The following is a 15635-nucleotide window of genomic DNA, read 5'->3' as shown; positions in this document are numbered from 1 at the left end:
AAGGGGCCACAGAACAGAGAACAAGGAAGGCAGAAAGGACCACAGAACACTGAGCATAGAAGGTAGAAAGGACCACAGAACACTGAGCATAGAAGGTAGAAGGGGCCACAGAACAGAGAAGAAGGAAGGCAGAAAGGACCACAGAACACTGAGCATAGAAGGTAGAAGGGGCCACAGAACAGAGAACAAGGAAGGCAGAAAGGACCACAGAACATTGAGCATAGAAGGTAGAATGGGCCTCAGAACAGAGAACGTGGAAGGCAGAAAGGACCACAGAACACTGAGCATAGAAGGTAGAAGGGGCCACAGAACAGAGAAGAAGGAAGGCAGAAAGGACCACAGAACACTGAGCATAGAAGGTAGAAGGGCCCACAGAACAGAGAACGTGGAAGGCAGAAAGAACCAGAGAACACTGAGCATAGAAGGTAGAAGGGGCCTCAGAACAGAGAACGTGGAAGGCAGAAAGGACCACTGAACACTGAGCATAGAAGGTAGAAGGGGCCTCAGAACAGAGAACAAGGAAGGCAGAAAGCACCACAGAACACTGAGCATAGAAGGTAGAAAGGACCAGAGAACACTGAGCATAGAAGGTAGAAGGGGCCACAGAACAGAGAACGTGGAAGGCAGAAAGGACCAGAGAACACTGAGCATAGAAGGTAGAATGGGCCTCAGAACAGAGAACGTGGAAGGCAGAAAGGACCAGAGAACACTGAGCATAGAAGGTAGAAGGGGCCACAGAACAGAGAATGTGGAAGGCAGAAAGGACCAGAGAACACTGAGCATAGAAGGTAGAATGGGCCTCAGAGCAGAGAACAAGGAAGGCAGAAAGGACCAGAGAACACGGAGCATAGAAGGTAGAAGGGGCCTCAGGACAGAGAACAAGGAAGGCAGAAAGGACCACAGAACACGGAGCATAGAAGGTAGAAGGGGCCACAGAAGAGAGAACAAGGAAGGCAGAAAGGACCACAGAACACTGAGCATAGAAGGTAGAAGGGGCCACAGAACAGAGAACAAGGAAGGCAGAAAGGACCACAGAAAACTGAGCATAGAAGGTAGAAAGGACCACAGAACACTGAGCATAGAAGGTAGAAGGGGCCTCAGGACAGAGAACAAGGAAGGCAGAAAGGACCACAGAACACTGAGCATAGAAGGTAGAAGGGGCCACAGAACAGAGAACAAGGAAGGCAGAAAGGACCACAGAACACTGAGCATAGAAGGTAGAAGGGGCCACAGAACAGAGAACAAGGAAGGCAGAAAGGACCACAGAACACTGAGCATAGAAGGTAGAAGGGGCCACAGAACAGAGAACAAGGAAGGCAGAAAGGACCACAGAACACTGAGCACAGAAGGTAGAAAGGACCAGAGAACACTGAGCATAGAAGGTAGAAGGGGACACAGAACAGAGAACATGGAAGGCAGAAAGGACCAGAGAACACTGAGCATAGAAGGTAGATGGGACCTCAGGACAGAGAACAAGGAAGGCAGAAAGGACCACAGAACACGGAGCATAGAAGGTAGATGGGGCCTCAGAACAGAGAACAAGGAAGGCAGAAAGGACCACAGAACACTGAGCATAGAAGGTAGAAGGGGCCTCAGAACAGAGAACATGGAAGGCAGAAAGGACCAGAGAACACTGAGCACAGAAGGTAGAAAGGACCAGAGAACACTGAGCATAGAAGGTAGAAGGGGCCACAGAACAGAGAACATGGAAGGCAGAAAGGACCAGAGAACACGGAGCATAGAAGGTAGAAGGGGCCACAGAACAGAGAACAAGGAAGGCAGAAAGGACCACAGAACACTGAGCATAGAAGGTAGATGGGACCTCAGGACAGAGAACAAGGAAGGCAGAAAGGACCACAGAACACTGAGCATAGAAGGTAAAAGGGGCCTCAGAACAGAGAACAAGGAAGGCAGAAAGGACCACAGAACACTGGGCAGAGAAGGTAGAAGGGGCCACAGAACAGAGAACAAGGAAGGCAGAAAGGACCACAGAACACTGAGCATAGAAGGTAGATGGGACCTCAGGACAGAGAACAAGGAAGGCAAAAAGGACCACAGAATACTGAGCACAGAAGGTAGAAAGGACCAGAGAACACTGAGCATAGAAGGTAGAAGGGGCCACAGAACAGAGAACATGGAAGGCAGAAAGGACCACAGAACACGGAGCATAGAAGGTAGAAGGGGCCACAGAACAGAGAACAAGGAAGGCAGAAAGGACCACAGAACACTGAGCATAGAAGGTAGAAGGGGCCACAGGACAGAGAACAAGGAAGGCAGAAAGGACCACAGAACACTGAGCATAGAAGGTAGAAGGGGCCTCAGAACAGAGAACAAGGAAGGCAGAAAGGACCACAGAACACTGAGCATAGAAGGTAGAAGGGGCCTCAGAACAGAGAACATGGAAGGCAGAAAGGACCAGAGAACACTGAGCATAGAAGGTAGAAGGGGCCACAGAACAGAGAACAAGGAAGGCAGAAAGGACCACAGAACACTGAGCATAGAAGGTAGAAGGGGCCTCAGGACAGAGAACAAGGAAGGCAGAAAGGACCACAGAACACTGAGCATAGAAGGTAGAAGGGGCCACCGAACAGAGAACAAGGAAGGCAGAAAGGACCACAGAACACTGAGCATAGAAGGTAGAAGGGGCCTCAGAGGAGAGAACAAGGAAGGCAGAAAGGACCACAGAACACTGAGCATAGAAGGTAGAAGGGGCCTCAGAACAGAGAACAAGGAAGGCAGAAAGGACCACAGAATACTGAGCACAGAAGGTAGAAAGGACCAGAGAACACGGAGCATAGAAGGTAGATGGGAGCTCAGAAGAGAGAACATGGAAGGTAGAAAGAACCTAGAAAAGAGAACATGGAAGATAGAAGATACCTTACAACGTAGAACAAGGAAAGCAGAAAGGACCAGAGAACACTGAGCATAGAAGGTAGAAGGGGCCACAGAACAGAGAACAAGGAAGGCAGAAAGGACCACAGAACACTGAGCATAGAAGGTAGAAGGGGCCACAGAACAGAGAACGTGGAAGGCAGAAAGGACCAGAGAACACTGAGCATAGAAGGTAGACTGGGCCTCAGAACAGAGAACGTGGAAGGCAGAAAGGACCACAGAACACTGAGCATAGAAGGTAGAATGGGCCTCAGAACAGAGAACGTGGAAGGCAGAAAGGACCACAGAACACTGAGCATAGAAGGTAGAAGGGGCCACAGAACAGAGAAGAAGGAAGGCAGAAAGGACCACAGAACACTGAGCATAGAAGGTAGAAGGGGCCACAGAACAGAGAACGTGGAAGGCAGAAAGAACCAGAGAACACTGAGCATAGAAGGTAGAAGGGGCCTCAGAACAGAGAACGTGGAAGGCAGAAAGGACCACTGAACACTGAGCATAGAAGGTAGAAGGGGCCTCAGAACAGAGAACAAGGAAGGCAGAAAGGACCACAGAACACTGAGCATAGAAGGTAGAAAGGACCAGAGAACACTGAGCATAGAAGGTAGAAGGGGCCACAGAACAGAGAACGTGGAAGGCAGAAAGGACCAGAGAACACTGAGCATAGAAGGTAGAATGGGCCTCAGAACAGAGAACGTGGAAGGCAGAAAGGACCAGAGAACACTGAGCATAGAAGGTAGAAGGGGCCACAGAACAGAGAACGTGGAAGGCAGAAAGGACCAGAGAACACTGAGCATAGAAGGTAGAATGGGCCTCAGAACAGAGAACAAGGAAGGCAGAAAGGACCAGAGAACACGGAGCATAGAAGGTAGAAGGGGCCTCAGGACAGAGAACAAGGAAGGCAGAAAGGACCACAGAACACGGAGCATAGAAGGTAGAAGGGGCCACAGAACAGAGAACAAGGAAGGCAGAAAGGACCACAGAACACTGAGCATAGAAGGTAGAAGGGGCCACAGAACAGAGAACAAGGAAGGCAGAAAGGACCACAGAACACTGAGCATAGAAGGTAGAAAGGACCAGAGAACACTGAGCATAGAAGGTAGAAGGGGCCACAGAACAGAGAACAAGGAAGGCAGAAAAGACCACAGAACACTGAGCATAGAAGGTAGAAAGGACCAGAGAACACTGAGCATAGAAGGTAGAAGGGGCCACAGAACAGAGAACAAGGAAGGCAGAAAGGACCACAGAACACTGAGCATAGAAGGTAGAAGGGGCCACAGAACAGAGAAGAAGGAAGGCAGAAAGGACCACAGAACACTGAGCATAGAAGGTAGAAGGGGCCACAGAACAGAGAACAAGGAAGGCAGAAAGGACCACAGAACACTGAGCATAGAAGGTAGAAGGGGCCACAGAACAGAGAAGAAGGAAGGCAGAAAGGACCACAGAACACTGAGCATAGAAGGTAGAAGGGGCCACAGAACAGAGAAGAAGGAAGGCAGAAAGGACCACAGAACACTGAGCATAGAAGGTAGAAGGGGCCTCAGAAGAGAGAACAAGGAAGGCAGAAAGGACCACAGAATACTGAGCACAGAAGGTAGAAAGGACCAGAGAACACGGAGCATAGAAGGTAGAAAGGACCAGAGAAAACTGAGCATAGAAGGTAGAAGGTGCCACAGAAGAGAGAACATGGAAGGCAGAAAGGACCACAGAACACGGAGCACAGAGGGTAGAAAGGACCAGAGAACACTGAGCATAGAAGGTAGAAGGGGCCACAGAACAGAGAACAAGGAAGGCAGAAAGGACCACAGAACACTGAGCATAGAAGGTAGAAGGGGCCACAGAACAGAGAAGAAGGAAGGCAGAAAGGACCACAGAACACTGAGCATAGAAGGTAGAAGGGGCCTCAGAACAGAGAACAAGGAAGGCAGAAAGGACCACAGAACACTGAGCATAGAAGGTAGAAGGGGCCACAGAACAGAGAACAAGGAAGGCAGAAAGGACCACAGAACACGGAGCATAGAAGGTAGAAAGGACCAGAGAACACTGAGCATAGAAGGTAGAAGGGGCCACAGAACAGAGAACAAGGAAGGCAGAAAGGACCACAGAACACTGAGCATAGAAGGTAGAAAGGACCAGAGAACACTGAGCATAGAAGGTAGAAGGGGCCACAGAACAGAGAACAAGGAAGGCAGAAAAGACCACAGAACACTGAGCATAGAAGGTAGAAAGGACCAGAGAACACTGAGCATAGAAGGTAGAAGGGGCCACAGAACAGAGAACAAGGAAGGCAGAAAGGACCACAGAACACTGAGCATAGAAGGTAGAAGGGGCCACAGAACAGAGAAGAAGGAAGGCAGAAAGGACCACAGAACACTGAGCATAGAAGGTAGAAGGGGCCACAGAACAGAGAACAAGGAAGGCAGAAAGGACCACAGAACACTGAGCATAGAAGGTAGAAGGGGCCACAGAACAGAGAACAAGGAAGGCAGAAAGGACCACAGAACACTGAGCATAGAAGGTAGAAGGGGCCACAGAACAGAGAAGAAGGAAGGCAGAAAGGACCACAGAACACTGAGCATAGAAGGTAGAAGGGGCCTCAGAAGAGAGAACAAGGAAGGCAGAAAGGACCACAGAATACTGAGCACAGAAGGTAGAAAGGACCAGAGAACACGGAGCATAGAAGGTAGAAAGGACCAGAGAAAACTGAGCATAGAAGGTAGAAGGTGCCACAGAAGAGAGAACATGGAAGGCAGAAAGGACCACAGAACACGGAGCATAGAGGGTAGAAAGGACCAGAGAACACTGAGCATAGAAGGTAGAAGGGGCCACAGAACAGAGAACAAGGAAGGCAGAAAGGACCACAGAACACTGAGCATAGAAGGTAGAAGGGGCCACAGAACAGAGAAGAAGGAAGGCAGAAAGGACCACAGAACACTGAGCATAGAAGGTAGAAGGGGCCTCAGAACAGAGAACAAGGAAGGCAGAAAGGACCACAGAACACTGAGCATAGAAGGTAGAAGGGGCCACAGAACAGAGAACAAGGAAGGCAGAAAGGACCACAGAACACTGAGCATAGAAGGTAGAAAGGACCAGAGAACACTGAGCATAGAAGGTAGAAGGGGCCACAGAACAGAGAACAAGGAAGGCAGAAAGGACCACAGAACACTGAGCATAGAAGGTAGAAAGGACCAGAGAACACTGAGCATAGAAGGTAGAAGGGGCCACAGAACAGAGAACAAGGAAGGCAGAAAGGACCACAGAACACTGAGCATAGAAGGTAGAAGGAGCCACAGAACAGAGAACAAGGAAGGCAGAAAGGACCACAGAACACTGAGCATAGAAGGTAGAAGGGGCCACAGAACAGAGAACAAGGAAGGCAGAAAGGACCACAGAACACTGAGCATAGAAGGTAGAAGGGGCCACAGAACAGAGAAGAAGGAAGGCAGAAAGGACCACAGAACACTGAGCATAGAAGGTAGAAGGGGCCACAGAACAGAGAACAAGGAAGGCAGAAAGGACCACAGAACACTGAGCATAGAAGGTAGATGGGACCTCAGGACAGAGAACAAGGAAGGCAGAAAGGACCACAGAACACTGAGCATAGAAGGTAGAAGGGGCCACAGAACAGAGAACAAGGAAGGCAGAAAGGACCACAGAACACTGAGCATAGAAGGTAGAAGGGGCCACAGAACAGAGAACAAGGAAGGCAGAAAGGACCACAGAACACTGAGCATAGAAGGTAGAAGGGGCCACAGAACAGAGAACAAGCAAGGCAGAAAGGACCAGAGAACACTGAGCATAGAAGGTAGAAGGGGCCTCAGAACAGAGAACATGGAAGGCAGAAAGGACCAGAGAACACTGAGCACAGAAAGTAGAAAAGACCAGAGAACACTGAGCATAGAAGGTAGAAGGGGCCACAGAACAGAGAACATGGAAGGCAGAAAGGACCAGAGAACACGGAGCATAGAAGGTAGAAGGGGCCACAGAACAGAGAACAAGCAAGGCAGAAAGGACCACAGAACACTGAGCATAGAAGGTAGATGGGACCTCAGGACAGAGAACAAGGAAGGCAGAAAGGACCACAGAACACTGAGCATAGAAGGTAGAAGGGGCCTCAGAACAGAGAACATGGAAGGCAGAAAGGACCAGAGAACACGGAGCATAGAAGGTAGAAGAGGCCACAGAACAGAGAACAAGGAAGGCAGAAAGGACCACAGAACACTGAGCATAGAAGGTAGATGGGACCTCAGGACAGAGAACAAGGAAGGCAGAAAGGACCACAGAACACTGAGCACAGAAGGTAGAAAGGACCAGAGAACACTGAGCATAGAAGGTAGAAGGGGCCACAGAACAGAGAACAAGGAAGGCAGAAAGGACCACAGAACACTGAGCATAGAAGGTAGAAGGGGCCTCAGGACAGAGAACAAGGAAGGCAGAAAGGACCACAGAACACTGAGCATAGAAGGTAGAAGGGGCCACAGAACAGAGAACAAGGAAGGCAGAAAGGACCACAGAACACTGAGCATAGAAGGTAGAAGGGGCCACAGAACAGAGAACAAGGAAGGCAGAAAGGACCACAGAACACTGAGCATAGAAGGTAGAAGGGGCCACAGAACAGAGAACAAGGAAGGCAGAAAGGACCACAGAACACTGAGCACAGAAGGTAGAAAGGACCAGAGAACACTGAGCATAGAAGGTAGAAGGGGCCACAGAACAGAGAACATGGAAGGCAGAAAGGACCAGAGAACACTGAGCATAGAAGGTAGATGGGACCTCAGGACAGAGAACAAGGAAGGCAGAAAGGACCACAGAACACGGAGCATAGAAGGTAGATGGGGCCTCAGAACAGAGAACAAGGAAGGCAGAAAGGACCACAGAACACTGAGCATAGAAGGTAGAAGGGGCCTCAGAACAGAGAACATGGAAGGCAGAAAGGACCAGAGAACACTGAGCACAGAAGGTAGAAAGGACCAGAGAACACTGAGCATAGAAGGTAGAAGGGGCCACAGAACAGAGAACATGGAAGGCAGAAAGGACCAGAGAACACGGAGCATAGAAGGTAGAAGGGGCCACAGAACAGAGAACAAGGAAGGCAGAAAGGACCACAGAACACTGAGCATAGAAGGTAGATGGGACCTCAGGACAGAGAACAAGGAAGGCAGAAAGGACCACAGAACACTGAGCATAGAAGGTAGAAGGGGCCTCAGAACAGAGAACAAGGAAGGCAGAAAGGACCACAGAACACTGAGCATAGAAGGTAGAAGGGGCCACAGAACAGAGAACAAGGAAGGCAGAAAGGACCACAGAACACTGAGCATAGAAGGTAGATGGGACCTCAGGACAGAGAACAAGGAAGGCAGAAAGGACCACAGAATACTGAGCACAGAAGGTAGAAAGGACCAGAGAACACTGAGCATAGAAGGTAGAAGGGTCCACAGAACAGAGAACATGGAAGGCAGAAAGGACCAGAGAACACGGAGCATAGAAGGTAGAAGGGGCCACAGAACAGAGAACAAGGAAGGCAGAAAGGACCACAGAACACTGAGCATAGAAGGTAGAAGGGGCCTCAGGACAGAGAACAAGGAAGGCAGAAAGGACCACAGAACACTGAGCATAGAAGGTAGAAGGGGCCTCAGAACAGAGAACAAGGAAGGCAGAAAGGACCACAGAACACTGAGCATAGAAGGTAGAAGGGGCCTCAGAACAGAGAACATGGAAGGCAGAAAGGACCAGAGAACACTGAGCATAGAAGGTAGAAGGGGCCTCAGAGGAGAGAACAAGGAAGGCAGAAAGGACCACAGAACACTGAGCATAGAAGGTAGAAGGGGCCTCAGGACAGAGAACAAGGAAGGCAGAAAGGACCACAGAACACTGAGCATAGAAGGTAGAAGGGGCCTCAGGACAGAGAACAAGGAAGGCAGAAAGGACCACAGAACACTGAGCATAGAAGGTAGAAGGGGCCTCAGAACAGAGAACAAGGAAGGCAGAAAGGACCACAGAACACTGAGCATAGAAGGTAGAAGGGGCCTCAGGACAGAGAACAAGGAAGGCAGAAAGGACCACAGAACACTGAGCATAGAAGGTAGAAGGGGCCACAGAACAGAGAACAAGGAAGGCAGAAAGGACCACAGAACACTGAGCATAGAAGGTAGAAGGGGCCACAGAACAGAGAACAAGGAAGGCAGAAAGGACCACAGAACACTGAGCATAGAAGGTAGAAGGGGCCTCAGAGGAGAGAACAAGGAAGGCAGAAAGGACCACAGAACACTGAGCATAGAAGGTAGAAGGGGCCTCAGAACAGAGAACAAGGAAGGCAGAAAGGACCACAGAATACTGAGCACAGAAGGTAGAAAGGACCAGAGAACACGGAGCATAGAAGGTAGATGGGACCTCAGAAGAGAGAACATGGAAGGTAGAAAGAACATAGAAAAGAGAACATGGAAGATAGAAGATACCTTACAACGTAGAACAAGGAAAGCAGAAAGGACCACAGAACACTGAGCATAGAAGGTAGAAGGTGCCACAGAAGAGAGAACAAGGAAGGCAGAAAGGACCACAGAACACTGAGCATAGAAGGTAGAAGGTGCCACAGAACAGAGAACAAGGAAGGCAGAAAGGACCACAGAACACTGAGCATAGAAGGTAGAAGGGGCCTCAGGACAGAGAACATAAAAGGTAGAATGGACCTTAGTTTAGGACAGAGATTGTCAGAGTGGGAACAGCTGGAAACAAAATGTCGACCTTGGGAAGAGCTCTAAGCCCCAAGCTGAACTTCAAAGTCAGAGACAGAAGGGATCTTAGAACACAGAATGTCAAGAAAGTTGAAGAGACCTTTTGGAATGTCCTACAGGAAGAAAGAGCAAAAGCTGGAAGAATGACTTCAGGTGATCCAGTCCAACTCCCTAATTTTACACATGAGAGATCCAGTTAAGTTAAAGGAGATCACTCAAGGTCAAACAGATTTTAAGCAGCCAAGATTTGAACACAGATCTCTGACTCCAACTAGAACAGTTTCCCCACAATAGTACACATAGCTTAAGCCCATAGTTTAACAGTTACTCTGTGCTAGTGTAAAGATAGAGGGATAAAGGATAAGGGGGAAAGGAGATACAATTCTTTTTCACTAGGAATTGAGTTACAAAACAAAAAGTTCAACAGTCCTTGTCCGAAAAGAGTTTCCATTAGAGAAAAAGAAAGTCAAGTAAGTCTGGTAAGCTCCTTCAATACAGGGGATTCGTCTTAGCTAAACCCTAAGCCTCCATCAGTCCCTATTGCTTGGCACATAGTAGGTGCTTAATAAATAGGGGCCTCCATTTGGATGAGGGGTCCAGGCTGGATCTACCTCCTCCCTACCCCAACATCTTTTTCAGCCCCTTTTTTGTATTAGGAGAAGAAAATTAGAGTGTAAGTTTCTTGAGGGCAGGGACTGTCTTTTTGCTTGTATTTGCATCTCTAGAACTTATCACAGTGCTTGGCACATGGCACTAAAAAGGCTTGTTGACAGACTGCTTGACTGATATGGGTGCTCGAGCTCTCCACACCTGGGCAGATGGAGAGATGTTGGGTCATAAAGGATGGCCATAATGGCAGCACTGTTGGTGCTAATGGGCATTTCCCCCAAAAGCCCCCAACATCAACCCCAGGGAAAGGCGAAAAAGACTCACTGCAAGTGTCCTTTTCTCTCCCAGCTCAGCCATGCAGGGCCACCAGCCCTTGACCGACTTCTGCTCAAAAAGCGACACAAACTGTTCTGGGTGGAAAACATCATCCAGCTGGTCCAGGGAGCACTTCTCAGCTGTCTTGGCTGGCTTGGGCATCCGATTGAGATCCAGCTGAAGAGAACCTAGAAGAGATGCAGGGTTCATTAGTCCAGGGCTTCCCTGGGGTTATAAATGGATGAATATATATAACCAGCAGGCCGGTGGTTAAGTGGAAGGAAGGAAGGAAGGGAGGGAGGGAGGAAGGGAGGAAAGGAGGAAGGGAGGGAGGGAGGAAGAGAGGAAGAGAGAGGAAGGGAGGAAGAGAGGAAGGGAGGAAGGGAGGAAGGGAGGAAGGGAGGAAGGGAGGAAGGAAGGAAGGAAGGAAGGAAGGAAGGAAGGAAGGAAGGAAGGAAGGAAGGAAGGAAGGAAGGAAGGAAGGAAGGAAGGAAGGAAGGAAGGAAGGAAGGAAGGAAGGAAGGAAGGAAGGAAGGAAGCAAGGAAGCAAGGAAGCAAGGAAGCAAGGAAGGAAGGAAGGAAGGAAGGAAGGAAGGAAGGAAGGAAGGAAGGAAGGAAGGAAGGAACAAGGAAGCAAGCAAGGAAGGAAGGAAGCAAGCAAGGAAGCAAGCAAGGAAGCAAGGAAGGAAGGAAGCAAGGAAGGAAGGAAGAAAGGAAGAAAGGAAGGAAGGAAGGAAGGAAGGAAGGAAGGAAGGAAGGAAGGAAGGAAGGAAGGAAGGAAGGAAGGAAGGAAGGAAGGAAGGAAGGAAGGAAGGAAGGGAGTTGCTTCTCCACTTGCCATCTTCTGATCTAGTTATCCATCCACCTACATCTCTTACCACGTAGTCCCTAATTCTATTTCTCTTGATCCACTTATCCATGACGGGATCACGGACTAGGAGCTAAGAGGCTGCTCAGAGGCCATCCAGCACAGCCCCTTCCTTTTACAAATAAGGTATCCGAGTTCCCAAAAGATTAAGTAATTTGTGTAAAATCATATGACCAGTAAACAACTAGAGGCAGGATTTGAACCCATCAGAGCCAGTGTTCTTTCCGCTGAACCGTACTGCCTCATCCTCCTGTTTACTTATCACCCATCCATCCATCCATCTATTCATCCTTCCATTTACCCAGGATTCCACCTACTACTTAGAACATTCTTATCTATCCACCTGTTGAGCCAATCAAGAGTCGGTCAATAAATATTTAAATGTCTACTACTTAAGTGGAGGGATATAAAACGAGACAATAATAGTTCCCTGCCTTCAAGGAGCTTTCAATCTAGTGGGGGAGCCAATAAGCCAATATGTACAATCAAGCTATCTATGGGATACATACAAAAAACTTAGAAGGAAGGCACTAGAATTAAGGAGATTGGGAAAGATCCAGCCACGTCTTCATTTACCTACCTAATTAGGAGGAATGATGGGAACTGTGGGGGGAGTAACTATTCCCCCCTAGAGAAGGAGAGGAAATGGGACCATACAGCCTAGATTTGGAGAAAGCAGATTTCAAAGAGTTCAGAGGAAAGCGAGGCAGGGACTCATAGAGGACAGGAGTTCTTACTTTTGTGCATGTATGTGTCTTGGACCCCTTTGGCAGACGGGTAAAGCCTATGGACCACTTTTCAAAATAATATTTTAAGTACATAAAATATAAGGAATTACAAAACAAACCAATTATTGTATATGAGATACAGTCATATATACGTATATTTATATGCATATACACACAAGCTAGGTTTGATAAAAAAAAATTATTATTTCAGTCGTGTCTGACTCTTTATGAACCCATTTGGGGTTTTCTTGGCATAGATGCTGGAGTGGTTTGCCATTTTTGTAGATGAGGAAACTGAGGCAGACAGAGTTACGCCAGCTACATCTGATCCTTACATTATTAACAGAATTCAAATTCGGATGTTCACTCCAAGCCCAGAAATCTAGCCATTGCACCTTACGGGCTTACTGCACTCCCTCTGGCTACCTCTTAATCATGGTCTATATGCAGACATAGAACTTAGTAGCCTCAGAGCCTGCACATAGTAGGCTCTTCATAAATGTTCATTGACTTGAATTACTTGATTTGAATTTTCTGGGAGTCTCTCTTGCTTCTAGGGCATTTCTCGTGAAGAATCACACTTACCCAAATAGTCATCAAAGGAGAACTTGTCATTGTCCCAGATCTGGAATACCACATTGGCAGGGATCTTGCTTTCTGTCTTGTCCAGACTCCAAAAGTGGTCCTGTAACCCAGGGCAGGGAGGACAGAAAGAGAATCAGACCACGGGATGGGATTTACCCTGGCAGGGAGAGCTACATGGACAGAAGATCACTCAGCACCATTGGGAAGGAAAGAAGGGAAACAGCAAAGAGAAGGAAGATCTCAGAGCAGAGGGAGCTGTCCACACCCAGGCTGTAAGAAGGGCACTGGAAGGAGGAACAGAAGTTGCCAAACAACTAGTGAAGTTCAGTCTCCTAACAAAAATATATAGTAAGGCAGCATTAGTGCAGGTGATGGAGAAATGGGGGGAAACCAGGCCAGGCAGGAGATCCAGGAGGTTTCACCCTCCTCTTATTCTCTGGAAGGAGCCAGATGGAAGCCAAACCCCAAACCACCTTCCTTTCTCCATCAGAGAATGCCCATGGTAGAGTCATTATTCCTGTGATGGTGAACCTATGGCATGTGTGCCAGAAGGGGCCCTCGGAGCTCTCTCTGTGGGTACATGTGCCGTTGCCCCAGCACAGTTTGCCAGACTTCGTTACTAGAAAGCCAGAGGGATGCAGGGCCAGGCCGCTCCCCTCCCCCTCTCCATGCATGCCTGAGGACATCACTCACCCTTCTAAAAGGTTTGCCATCACTGCACTATCCTAAATGGGGGCCAAGACTATGGCTAGAAACAATTTTGGAGAATTCACCATACTACATAGCTGCCAAATAAGTTTTCTGGGTTCATTTCCCCATCTCTAAAATGGCAAGGAGGAGGGTCCCTTCCAGGTCTAACATTCTATGACCTTGCAAGCTTCAGAATAGCCCAAATTGTCCCTGAAGAGGACTCCCTCACACATGCAGCCATCCACACTATCCCTGAAGCCCTCCCCAAACATCCCACTCCACTTTGGGCCAACCCTCATTGCTAGGAAGCTTTCCATCCTAGCATATGCAAACCTTCCACTTCTATCCCCATTCTGCCCTCTGGGGCTATGCTTAAGGAAGCATAAGATTTGGAGTTAGGAGGGTACTCAATGGCCATCCAGTGTCGCCTATATCTCCACAAAAAAACCCTGACTTCCTTGGAACAGTCCTTCATTTTTTTTAAACCCTTACTTTAAACCTACTTTAAACCCTTAAACCAAAACTCCGTCTTGGAGTCAATACTGTGTATTGGCTTCAAGGCAGAAGAGTGGTAAAGGCTAGGCAATGGGGGTTAAGTGACTTGCCCAGGGTCACCCAGCTGGGAAGTGTCTGAGGCCAGATTGGAACCCAGGACCTCCCATCTCTAGGGCTAGCTCTCAATCCACTAAGCTACCCAGCTGCCCCCTGGAACAGCCCTTCAGCTAAAAGGAGCTCCCCTCTCTATAGGACATTCAGATGTTCTATACTTTTATGTACTTCATCTCATTGGAGGCCCATAACCACCCTGTGAGATTAATACTATGGGGACCAGCTGCCAGATTTTAGAGTTGAAGGAAGTGAGATGCAGAAAAGGGAAGTGGTTGGGGCAGCTGGGTGGCTCAGTGGATTGGGAGTCAGGCCCAGAGATGGGAGGTCCTAGATTCCAATCTGGACTCAGATACTTCCCAGCTGTGCCAATCTGTAATAGATGATATTCTCAGGGTATATTTGATGGATACTAGATAACTAATGGATCAGATAGTTATCTTCTTTTTGCCTAACTTCCTCCCTTTTGTACCTCCCTCTTCAGAAGCCTTTCAGCCTCCCCTCCCCCCTTCTTCAGTCTCCCTCAAGTCACTCAGTGTGAGCTGTGAGGTTTCAATGAAATAGTTTTTAACCTTCTTTGTCAAACAATGGGTTTATTTGGGGAAGACAGGACAAGGGTGGAGGATGGAGGTAAGAGGGGTGGGGTATCCCTATTCTCTACAATGAGTGTTAGGTTGGAGGATATTGAGAGAAATGGCAATTCAGTCACTAGCATGAAACAGAGCCAGTCAGAGAGAGATATATGGACTATTGTCCTTCTTCTTCTGCCTTCAAATCAGCCAGGTCACTTCCAACTTGATTATCCCAAGTCCCAGAGATAAAACCAGCTTCTTCCTTCCCTCAGCCAGAAAGCCCAAAGACCTTCAAATCCAGTCAAGCAGTTGGCTCTTGCCTCCAACTGTTTCCCAGTCACATTCCAAATGGAATCTTTCTTTGATTGACAAATGACCCATCTCCAGCTTCTGTCCTTTGCATGCATGCCTCTTCCACGCTGCCCCAATATTAGTATTTTAACCCCATTTTATGGATGTGGAAACTGAGGCTCAGCTACTTATCGAGGGTCATCCAGCTACTATATGTCAGAGGCAGACTTTCTTTCTCCTGCATCGGGCTATCTTTCAACTCTGAGCCCAGAAGGATATTTTTTACTCCCTAAACTCCAGACACTGGCTGATCCTTGACCTTGGCCCCAGCCTGAATCCTGACAATGAACTAATCTCTAGCCCCAGCCTCAGAGTGAACCCACACTCTGGCTTCACACAGCTCCATCCTTTTCTATCCCTCAGCCTCTCCTCTGGCCATACTCTTCTCTCTCCTCTCTGCCCCCTGTGCCCAGCCCTTTCCCCTGACTGGGCCTCAGGCTGGTCGGGGCTCCCTCCCGCAGGTGGTTCCCCTCTCTGGCGTGGGTTTTATGGCCAGCTCAGGCCAGTCTGCGCTCCAGCCCCCAGGGCTAGTTTTATGGGGCCAGTAATGAACCAGGAGCTCAAATGGTTCCTGATGGGAGCAGCTGGGATAGGGGGACCCCGCCGAGGGGAATGTGCCCCCGCTTGCCCTGAGCCTGGCGCTTCGCTCATTACCTCTCCTATCCAGAGGCCTTTTACTAGCTGTTTATTG

General features: G+C 48.6%; 1 protein-coding gene across 16 annotated transcripts in view; it reads right to left on the bottom strand.

Annotated features, from left to right (window-relative positions):
* DYSF (dysferlin) overlaps positions 1–15635 on the bottom strand; it is a 279243-nt gene that overhangs the window by 26209 nt on the left and 237399 nt on the right. For all 16 annotated transcript variants that reach the window (XM_056814043.1, XM_056814044.1, XM_056814045.1 and 13 more), the window contains 2 exons: positions 12726–12825; positions 10554–10732 (listed from right to left, as the gene is read on the bottom strand). In XM_056814043.1, coding sequence (XP_056670021.1) covers positions 10554–10732; positions 12726–12825 — 279 coding nt within the window. The remainder of the gene's footprint in view (positions 1–10553; positions 10733–12725; positions 12826–15635) is intronic.

Source organism: Monodelphis domestica, chromosome 1 (assembly GCF_027887165.1).
Source record: "Monodelphis domestica isolate mMonDom1 chromosome 1, mMonDom1.pri, whole genome shotgun sequence".
NCBI classification, from domain to species: domain Eukaryota; kingdom Metazoa; phylum Chordata; class Mammalia; order Didelphimorphia; family Didelphidae; genus Monodelphis; species Monodelphis domestica.
This window is presented reverse-complemented; position numbering and strand designations above follow the sequence as displayed.